Here is an 11,041-nt window from a genome sequence, read left to right on the forward strand (position 1 = left end):
CAATTCAGAAATCTATCAAAACTCCATTGCAAATAAAAAAGTGGCATTTTCAACATCATTTTGGTCCACACAGAATCTGAATGATCAAAAAAAAAACAATCTTAACACATCTATTTAGTTGTCAGCACAGAAATCTTAATCTGCAAAAAGGCAATTACGCTTAAATGTTACTTAAAAACAAAAATTAGTCACATCATTAGGAAAAAACATAATAAAGCGGCAAATTCTAAGAATCTTTCAGTTTGAACATATTTAACAGTGCATCTTTTTAAGACAAGTATCTCAACAATCAATGCTTTTTTTATTACCTGCTTTTAAAGCAGATTGACTGAGTCATCATAGTCAGATACAAAAGTTATAAACTCAAGGGTTCCTAACAAGTTGGTACAAACAAACAAAAAGAATGAGCTTAAAATAACAAAAAAAAAAATCCCGACATTCAATATTAAAACAAATGATTCATTTCCATATGAGAGAAAAGTCAAACGAACAAGCGTTCATGCATGGTTAAAGATACCTTAATAACAGGCTGCCAAGTGGTAAATACTTCCCAAAACACATTTTTCAACAGAAGTAAATTTCATACACAGTGCATGATAAACATAAAGTATTTCAGTTAATAGGAACCCAACAAAATGATTAAAAAGTTACACTTTCATGTCTTAAAAACGCACATTTACAGATTCTTTCACACAATTGAAAATTCTCTGTCACTTATTCCTTTTTATCAGTTAGCTCATTCAAGGGCCTGTTTTACGCAAGAAAATAAAACAGTTTGCCCAAAATGCAGCAGGTTGCCTCGGCCTGCCAACATGGTTTAGTCAATGTCAAGTGCAAGTGGGCCTTTCATAGAGAAACCAATGAAGAATGAAACTCTTGACCCCTGGGGATGCTTTCTAAGCTCACTCTTAAACACTGGAGAGACTTCCACTTTCAGTTTGGGGATGCAAGTGTCTGCCAGTATCAAGTCACCCTTCACCTCACCCTCGGCCCTGCATAGAAGCTCTTTCACCTTCTTCTCTTTCCATATTTTGCCATTTTCCCAAACAGAATCGAACTGGTCCTGCTCATCTGTCACACACTTTTTGATTTCCTCCATGTATATCAGGCGTTCATAACCTTGCTTCTTTCCCAGGAAGAAATGAAGAACAGGTCTTTTTCCATTCATCACTTCCTTCATCGCAGAGTGATAAGCCGTTCTCATCAGGGAGATGTACTTTCCCAGACCCATGCTTTCTGGTCTCGACTGGTTTTGGTGAGGCCACAACAGCACAACTGCAATGTAGTAGAGCGGTAAATTATCACCCAGAGGTATTTGCTCCCGCAGAATTTGGCAAAGGAGTTGAACAAGTGTCTGGTATGGCTGAAGGAATTGCGACCCCATTTTGATGCGACTCATCACAACATTTACATAGATGAAGTTGATCCTCTCCTTCACAGTCGGCATGTGATTAGGATGACAAACAACAAAGCAATGTTGGGCAATGTTCTCAATTGCTGCAGAGGAGCTGCTGTTATTGAGACGATTTAAAACCCCAGAATAGGTATCAGCTTTTTGCATCTCCAGGTACTGTCTTGCCAGGTGCAGTCTCAGCAGGGGTGTGATGTTCTTCTTCAAAAGAGAGGCAGAGTCTGTCTTGCAGAAAAGCTTTGCATACTGACTGAAGCATCTGTGAAGCTCATTTTGGATTCGTTGTTCGCGACTGTCTTTAATTCCAAATCTTGAGCCAAGGTTCACATAAAGATTCTCAAGGAGTTCAAAGTTCACCTTCATCCTGTACTTTAGGTTGTAAAGTACATCCTCAAACTCTCTGAGTATCATGTAGTATCGTCTGTGTTTGTTCAGCCGTTTATCATAGCCTTCTACATCCTGAAGTTTAATACCTCCAGAGAGAACCTGACTCAATATGTCATGGCGGACATTGTCAGATGAAAATATTGGGGTCTTTGACAGCACCTCAATGAGAAGGACTCCAACTTGAATTTCTCCCAGACATCCCGACACATTAAAAGGATTTTTGTCTTTCTTGCTGTTCAATCTCAGCATGGACTCTTTTTTGGCAAGGTTCTGTGCTTCCTTGAATGCATCTGTTGCTGACTGAGCCATTTTAAGAAACATTTCCAGTTGTTCAGGACTGGGTTCCCCCTTGCAGTTTGTAACGGCATTCCTTAGCTCGTGCTTGACAACTTGGGCTGAAGTGTCAGCAATATACGAGTTATCTTTGGAAAGCTCTCTTGCTCCCTGTGCCCAAGCTCTTGCCTCTGAGAAATCCCTCTTTTTCAAGTAATAGTACCTGGCGAGTAACTGAAGGATAATGGCATCTTTCTCAAACCGTTTTGATGCATTTTGGAGCACCATCTCTTCCTGCCCTGGAGTTTCATCTGCAATGTCTTGAATCAGTGGTGAAAACTGTGATTCCTCCTCCACAGAGTGGTATCTCTTCACCAAAATCTGGCGAACATCATGCAGTAGTTTTTCATTGCCTTGTGTGCTCTGATACAGTGATTCTGTGTTCAGCAGAAAGTCAGAGATATCAGCCTTGCTCACATTGTGTGTACTTGTGAGTTCCTGCAGACAGCACTGGGCAAGTCTTGAATGGATCATTTTGACACCTTCAAAAACCACCTTGTCCTCAACCAAGCACCTGGCAATCAGAGGGGAAAATTTCCCGAATCCCTCTTTAACTTCAACAGAACCACAAAATGGTTTTGGTTTAAGACCAAGAAACTCCTCACACAGGGAAATGGAGAGAGAGGAACCCTTGCAGTAAACATCAAGCAGTGCCAAAATAGCCAGGAGCTGTGAATGTTTCTGATTCATATTAAAGCTCTTCAAGGTGTTACGGGCCACACCTTCAACATACTCTGACTTGAAGTTTTTCTTCATGATCATGAATCCATAGAACGTTTCAGCATTCTTGTGTTTTTTCTCGATTTCTTTCAGCTTTTCTTCAAACAGTCTCTGTTCCTTATCAGAGAGATCATTGCCAATGAAAACTGTGTTCCCAGTTTGTTCAGTAGGTACAGGGGACTCTGACATCATACAGTTAAGGAGAATCACCTGTGCAGTCTTGGACCGAATGCCTTTCTTTGCACATTCCTTTTCGATGAGCTGCCGCAGGTCAAACACTTTCTCCTTGTCATCAAAATCATCTAGCATCAGCAAAACAGGGACACGTGGGATTTCCTCCTTGTTGTCATTGGTCAAAAGTTTGACCACTTGATTAGCTACTTCAAGAAACTCAGCCTTGCAGTTTTTGAGGACAGCACAACGGAATCTGTCGCGGAGAGCCCACAAAATATGCATGGCCAAAGTTGTCCCACCACACCCAGGAACATGGAGGAGGTGGAACACCACGCAGGCTTTTGTCAGGGAGCACATTTCTGGTATGACTGTGTCAATGATGTAGTCGAACTTGTCCCGTTTGATGAATGGTGTGGAGCCAGGTTCTTCTGAGAAGTGGAAATTCCACCATGATACTTTTTCACCTTTGTAGAAGTTCTCCTCAATTTGAAGTTTATCACTGTTTCCTCCTTCACACTGGTTCACACACAGAACCTCCAAGGTGTTCAAGCTCCGCTCCACTTTCCTCTCAAGAAGCACTTTGCTTCCTCCACCACAGGGTAGGAAACGGCTTGATTTGCGGTTTTCAGACAAGAGACTTAGGACAGTGCCATTGACCTCGGCAAAACTCAGCTCATAGATGCACCTATCAGAGATGTCAATTCCACACCGTGCCTCAAGTAGGTCTCTCCAGGAGGTAAATGCTTTTTCATTTTCACACAGGCAAAGGATTTGTTCAGTACCTTGTAGTTCCTGGTAAAATGTAATGAAGGTCTCTACAAGAGGGTCCATCTTCTCATTCACTGTTGACAGGAGCAAGAAAACAACCAGGAACTTCTGGTTTGGCAGCACATCTTTGCGGCACATGAAGGAAACCACATCCCTCACTGATGCACCCTTTTCCTTCAACCACTGGTCTATGTCCGATGGACTCTCATCTTCAATACCTCCATTGCAGAACACCCAGCTGGTTCCTCGTGTTAGTTTCAAATCTTCAGCAATGTCCTGGACTCCTTTAGTAATTTTGTATTTCACAGGTAAATGAGCATTTACATTATTCTGTTTTTCATAGTGCCTCTGTAAACCATTTTTGTTGGAATCTGGATCAAAGTCTAGAACAGCTGTCGGGTTGAGCTCAGCCAGAAATCCAAGAGATTCAAACTGGACTGGATGTGACTTGTTGGTCACTATCACATACTGCTGAAAGTGTGACTTGTCTAATGAGAGTGTTCCACCAGTTATCATGTGACTTAATCTAGAGCCTTGAGTACTGCTCTTTATCACACTAAGGTGCTTCTCTTCTGCTTGTTTTCGGAGTTGAGACAGTTTGGCCATTCCGCCAACAAACTGTTTGACCTTTGCCTCAGGTTTAGGTTGTATAAGGAGATCTAAGGTGTTCCCGCCATCTCTGACAAACAAATGCTTTGATTTTGTTCCAGCGTTGACCTCCATTTTTTTACCTTTTTTCTTTGCTGCCAGTGCATCCATATTTAAAGTGTGGTAACAGTTTTCCTCACAGGTCACAGAGTCAGGAACAATGTCTACTTCTATCACACATTTTTCTGATGATGTCCAATTCTTATTGAGAACCCCAACCAATCGGGGGGGTTTGATGCAGGTTTGAGCAGCTTGTCTGTGTTTATGCTCAAAACAAGCATTAATGGCATCTCTAAGTGCTTCCCCATAAGCCTCTCTGTCATCGACAACCACTCCCAGTACTTGGCCATGGGTGAATTTTGGCTTGTCCCCTATTCCAAAGTGAATCGTGCCATTGGTCCGATTATTCATGCAGGCAGAAGCAAAGCGAATAACCTCATAAGTGAACTTGCCCATTTTAGTTTCATCTGTTACATTGGTAAAAGCCTTGTACTCGTGGCAGGGTTCAATTAAGTCTGAGGCACCAGATTCTGTAATATCAAGAATGCTGTCTTCCATGTATCTGTGAGTATCGTGAAAACGACAAAATGGATAAGGTGTGCATGGTCCTGCAGGATGGTTTGTGGAGCTTGTTGGATTCTCTTTCATTAATTTCACTACCTCATCTCTGGCATGAATGATAAGTTTTGTTGGTCCAAAGGTCACACCCATTGATTTTAAGTCTGATGGATCTAAAAGCCGAAGACTATGTCCATTAATGTCTTGCTGAAACAGCATTTCTGCAACACTGTCATCCACACCATCTATTTTGAGGATCCATTCCTTCACTTGCTGTTTACTCCAATCCTTGATGTCAGGTGACAAATGGTCTTCTGGACCCTAAAATTTCATAAAAGGCTGTTATTCCTCTTTTTTTCTGCTGGCAAACAGGAACGGTCATTGACTCAAAGGTGTAACAATGGGGAAAACATAAACAATGTTTGTTGCTGAGCATGTCTTTTTAAGTATATGGTTTACATGTAAAACTCCACAAGTCAATGAATTACCCTTCTGACCTTGATATTAATTAATTGTCTGTTACCTTGCTGTTGCCTTGTTCCGCCATGGCTGAGTTGGTTTTGCTCTTCAACAACAGCTCACAAATGCTACAGAATATGATTTAAAAAGAGAAATCAAAAACGGAAGACTAATTACACTTCAGATTATACAGAATTAAATAAGACAGCAATGACCTTACCATTACTTTTCCTTATCATCCATGATAACTGCCACACTTCCAACAGATCTTGATCAGTCATACTGCAAAAGAAAAGTCAACAGTAATATTTTTTACACTGTAATGTTATCAAGTAATCCAGGGGACCTCATCCAAACACTTGGGCCTAAACTGCAAACAGACAGACCACAAAAGACAATAAAAGTGGCTATGTTTTTCTTGCACCAGTTTCGCCTACTACAGTTGTTACCTTGGTTCTCTGAGTGAGAAAAATTCAGTTACAAACTTCATGTATTGTGACTGACACCACATAAAAACTTGTATATTATTTCAAGAAACACCACTACATGCCCAATGCAGGCATACCTAATGCCCAAGTACACTTTGGAGTCACTGGTTAACTTTGATTGGATTAGGTTTGAAGTTGCCCTTTCATCACTTAGAGTTTCATCACTTAGAAAACAGCTGTAGCCAACCAACAGGCCAAGGGAAAATAGCTTTTTTAACTGTCTGACATTGTGTATTAGGTTTACAAAAATAACAAAAAATTCTTGAATGTATCAAGACTATCTCACCCTTAATGGGACCCTGTATGGCACACAGTGAGGAAACCAAGTGAACATGTAGTCCCAAAGCACCCCAAAGGAACCACACAGCTTTGTTATTCATATGAGACACTGCCCTTACCTGAGAATCTCACTACCTCTTGCAATCATCTGAGTGTTACACACAGCCTCCTGGTGACCCAAACAGTGACAATGCCTAAACCGTTTGGGACGGTTTGGTACAGTTAAGCCTGATCCAGATTGTGTTTCCACAGAAAACTGTGCTCTCTCGTGGTGGGCAGCGTGTAAGCCGGATGCCAAAAGCCGCAGCTGTTAAACAATAGCGCGATGCCGTAGCAGCTTACCCCGCTATTAAATCCAACAAAGACGAAAAACGTGACACAGTAAACAAAGAGCACGGATGGAAGACATGTAGCATTTCGTCCTCTCTGTGATTGACATGTAGCTCTCTGTTACAAAGTGCAATCAAGCTTTGTTTCAGTGAAGACTGTGTGCCGCCAAGAGAAATGCAGATGCTGTCGGGGTAAGTGACGATTCTTTTGACCAATCAACGGTCTGCAGTGTGTTGCTCCACCTTCCGAGAGTGGATCGGTTCAGTCTAGCACACATACGAAAGGGTCCCAAAAAAGTAGGTCGGCTCGGTTTTTGGGGATCTGTCCCAGGATGAGCCAGTGGAAACGCCGCAAAAAGCGCGCTGTACCGAGACGAACCGAACCAGTCTGCTTAGTGGAAACGCGGCTTTAGATACTCCCGTCTCCCATGCACCAGTGTAACCCTAGCTCAGCCCTGGCATGTTACCACCACATTCAGAACCTCTCAGGAACCCCATCCTCTTGTTTCACCAGCACAATAACATAGAGACTGCAATGTTCTGCTATTAGTGTTAAAATTAGCCTATTGTCAAGGTAGGACAGGACCCTGAGACCTTAATGCTCTAGCCCCCAGACAGTATCCAAACACCCAGTGTAGTCATGGGGGTTCGCAAGATGCTGAAAAGTCCAAGACTACCTGCTGGAGGTCAGAAACTTGTTGCCTTCTCAACTTTGTTAGCACGCTGCTTGATTCTTCTAAGGTTGAAGGATCAGCCCACTCCTATAATATCACACTGGGTAAAGACGATGTTGTGTCAACTTAGGCTTGAAAAAATGAGTTATGTCATGAGAGGCTCTAAAAGAAAGTTTTATCGGGCGTGGGGGCCTTGAATGTTCTGGCACCTACTACAATGAAGGTCTAATTTTGTGTATTTGTGTCTTACAGACTTTCATTTTTCTTTCTGTGACAGTAGGTAGGGGGTAATGTGGTTCCGGGAGGAGTTGGGTTTTTTCCTTTTCATTTTTTTGTGGATGTGTCTCTGTATATTATCTAAAATTCAATAAAAATATATCAAACATTGAAACAAAAAAAGATGTAGGGGAAGATTTCAGTCTTACCTTCACTTCTCCTGAACATCAGTGTTAACTGCCATATTTTTTACCAATGCTGCAATAGAAAGTGTAAACACAAAGTTACTGATATGAAGCAAATGTCCAAACAAAGTTAATCAAAATTGTAGGCATATACTGACTTATTCATAGGTTGTGTTTTTCAGGGTCCATGAAAACTCTAATTTGACCCCTTAACGTGCTCAAAAACTCACAAAATTGGCAAACACCTCATGATAGTGTAAAAAATTTGATAAAATTCAAAAATTAACCCCAATACACTCAGAATATGCTCTCTGGCGCCACATAGGCACACTAAAATGGATCTAGCAGCCAGTAGGAATGACAGATCAAACTAACGTCAAAATGTTTGTCTCATTGAGATGCAAAAACCATATGCAGACAACCCTGACCTATCTCCAACATGAAGCCAGCAATTTGCCTTTCAAAAACAAGATTTTGCCACTTTTTTAACCCTTTCTTCAAAAATTATCTCCTTTGTGTCATCCCTGTCACCTGGTCAATGTGATAGCATTTATGGTTTATATGTGGTATCAGCTTCAAATTTGCTTAGATGACAGACTACACCCTGCTTTACAAAAGTTTTTAGGGAAGTTGTTATTTTGGACCTGGTTTTCCAATAACGAGCCCTCATAGTCAGTGAACCCCAAAGAGGCTCTCTTAGCTCCCTCCATTAGAATCAATGGGAGCAGAAGAAACAGTTCCAAGCAAGCTGCTGCATTTGGGCCACTACACAAAAAAGTTAACGTTTTAGACCTTTAAAAATGACACAAATGTATTCCATCAAAAACCTTATTTTTACAACGATTTGGTCAAAATTGTGTAATCTATGAGGAGTTGTTTGGAAAACTTCTGTTAATTTTATTCCTCAGTGCAGCAGCTGTGTGATGACATCACACACTGATCAGAAGCTGGTGCAGCTGGTCATGTGACTCATTGAAGGGGGACAAATGCTATGTTTTTCAAACACACGCATTACAAAGGGATGAAACCTTGATAGAGGACTTAAAAAGGGGCATGAAATAGGGGGGGTGAAGGGACAGCGAGAGGGCCCGTCCAACACTACTTTCAGTTCTAATTTTTTTGTGTGTGTGTGTGTTTGTTTGGTTTTTAACCTGAAAACTGGTTTGGACATGTGTTGAGCTACCCTGAGGGCTGATGGAAGTGAAAGGGATCATGGCACGTTGCCAAAATGGCAAAGGCACTTGTTGTTGTGTCCACAGCTATTTGAAATAGCCCCATACTAGCCAGTTGTTAGTAGTGCAACCTATCACAGTTAATCTGTGATCAGCTTGAATCACTCCAAACTGTTAGGAATGCATTCTCTCTCTTGTACAAAAAAGTAGAGATGGTGAGGGCTGATTATGAGATATGGGGCAGAGGAGTTACAGCCACACCCTGAATATTGGAGAGGCACCAGAATTGGTTGCTGCCACAACATCAACATTTAAGAAAACAACTCAAGATCTGTCTATGTACCGTCTTTTTACTTATTTTTACACTATAAACAGCCAAGCACACAAAACATCTGTATCCACTTAAAATGGTTGACCTCCTGCTAAAATCTACATATGGCCTTAAAAGACCTCTCTACACTGTAACATGAATATGTAACAAATGATAAAGGGAGTGTCCAAAATATTAGAAGAATTCGCCCTTTTGTCAGTGTAGTATCAACCTGAGCCACTGCATTTGAATGCAGCATTTAAATTATTAGGAGTAAGTAAACAGAAACTTTACTGCCCACATTTTTATTCCCCAGTCCGAAATTTAACTTAATTTGTGCCTTTAACCTCATAGTGCAGGTATGTACCATTCACATCAAGTTCCTCCACCTTCTAAGCCTAAATATGGAAATCAGCATTACATCAGAGTGCTCCCTGTGGTTGAAGTACAATCAGGAAGAAGCTGGGTGGTTAATTTGTTTCTCAACAATACCTTTGATATACATTTGCAAAACTAGTTTTTGAAATGGTAAAGGAATATTATAACAGCTTGAAATGATAACAGTTTCACTGAGGAAAACAATGAGGTAGACTATATTTTAGATGGAGTATAATCAACTTTGAGGCACAGGCACACTCAGAAGGCATCCAAGCTTATTGGCATCATATCACGAAAGGCATTTAGTTTTTCAACTCAAGACCCATGACGAAATGATTCCAGCTTTTTCCCAATATTCTAAATAATTGAAGACGACAGACTCTTACCTTTCTAAGAGCAAAACTCTGCCATGTAAGCCCGTAAAGCAGGGCTGATGCAGCAGACTTCGGATGAAAAGAAAATGAGGAGCATTCTCCAGTGCTTGACGCAGAAAGGATAGGCGATGGACCCGGAAGGCAGCGGTCCTGGTATGGGCGGTCACTTTTGGAGAAACGAAACTTAAGGAGCTCGCTTAATCTCCATCTCTCTCTAGCTCTCGCTCGCGCCCCACTTGTGTGTGTGTGTGTGAGTGTGTGTGATATGCAAACGAGGAGGAGAAAGAACAGATCAGTCTGCGTCCCATCCATAGACTGTGTAAAACATGGACGTAGTCTCCCCTCTCCCCGACGTCAACCGTCTGTTTTTGAAACAGAAAATGAAGCCGGCTATAGCGGCCATATTGGTAGTGGCAAGGGCTGTACAGCAATAGATAAGAGGAATTATTTGTTTATTGGGCAACTTTGGTGCAGAAGCACTGCGGGGTATAATGGTTTGTCAACTGACGTGGAGGAGTTAACCACCGAAAACGCCTTTCTAAACTAATATCATCACTTGGAGCAAGTGGACAGATATTAGGTGGGCAGACGTTTGTAGCGAAGAAATACGGCATGTACTCAGAGAGCAATTTATACACACACAACTGTCACTCGCTGCTCATGACAGCATTATCCGTGGACACTTACCAGGCTGTGGCAGACCAGGACGTACGTGTGTCAATAAATCAGAAACCCTCCCAAACCACAAAAAAAAAAAAAAAAAAAAAAATCACAGACTGCTGAGTCTGAGACCCGCTTCATAATAAAAGAACCAGAAAACTATATCCAGAGTTAATTATTTACCCGCAGACGTCGCTTGTGTGTAAAGTGTGATCCTGTTAACTGGTGACTCTCGACCGTTACCATGACCGTTACTCACTGATACTGTTGGCAGAAAGTCACCACTTAGCATGGCTGCTATTAACTCCAAAACACCGGTTGCTCTGTGACGGTCAAAACTTGATAGACGTTGTGTCTGTCGTATAGTATCATTTCTAAAAACTGACCACGGAACAAGCGTACATTTTTAAGCTGATAACAGGTTGAACGTAGTGTTTAAAAACACAAACTCGTCTGAATGAATGTAGCTAAACGCTGCTTCTGCGGTCAAGAAGCGTGCGTATCTTCATGATGACGTA

General features: G+C 41.5%; 1 protein-coding gene across 2 annotated transcripts; it reads right to left on the reverse strand.

Annotated features, from left to right (window-relative positions):
- Nucleotides 1–493: 493 nt before the first annotated feature.
- LOC141808707 (sterile alpha motif domain-containing protein 9-like) lies at nt 494–10,874 on the reverse strand. Of its 2 annotated transcripts, none has more exons than XM_074695386.1 (6): nt 10,707–10,874; nt 9,876–10,098; nt 7,654–7,702; nt 5,679–5,740; nt 5,523–5,586; nt 494–5,320 (listed from the first exon to the last, which is right to left on the reverse strand). In XM_074695386.1, exons 5-6 carry the CDS (start codon nt 5,544–5,546, stop codon nt 818–820), a joined length of 4,527 nt encoding a protein of 1,508 aa, XP_074551487.1. In that variant the 5' UTR covers nt 5,547–5,586; nt 5,679–5,740; nt 7,654–7,702; nt 9,876–10,098; nt 10,707–10,874; the 3' UTR covers nt 494–817. The 2 variants fall into 2 exon arrangements, with proteins under 2 accessions (XP_074551487.1, XP_074551488.1); XM_074695387.1 differs by lacking the exon at nt 10,707–10,874 and adding an exon at nt 10,551–10,566 and having other exon boundaries at nt 9,876–10,029.
- Nucleotides 10,875–11,041: the final 167 nt, after the last annotated feature.

This window comes from Halichoeres trimaculatus, unplaced genomic scaffold, assembly GCF_033239565.1.
Source record: "Halichoeres trimaculatus isolate MK-OKI-2021-1 unplaced genomic scaffold, fHalTri1.1 fHalTri1_scaffold_19, whole genome shotgun sequence".
Taxonomy (NCBI): domain Eukaryota; kingdom Metazoa; phylum Chordata; class Actinopteri; order Labriformes; family Labridae; genus Halichoeres; species Halichoeres trimaculatus.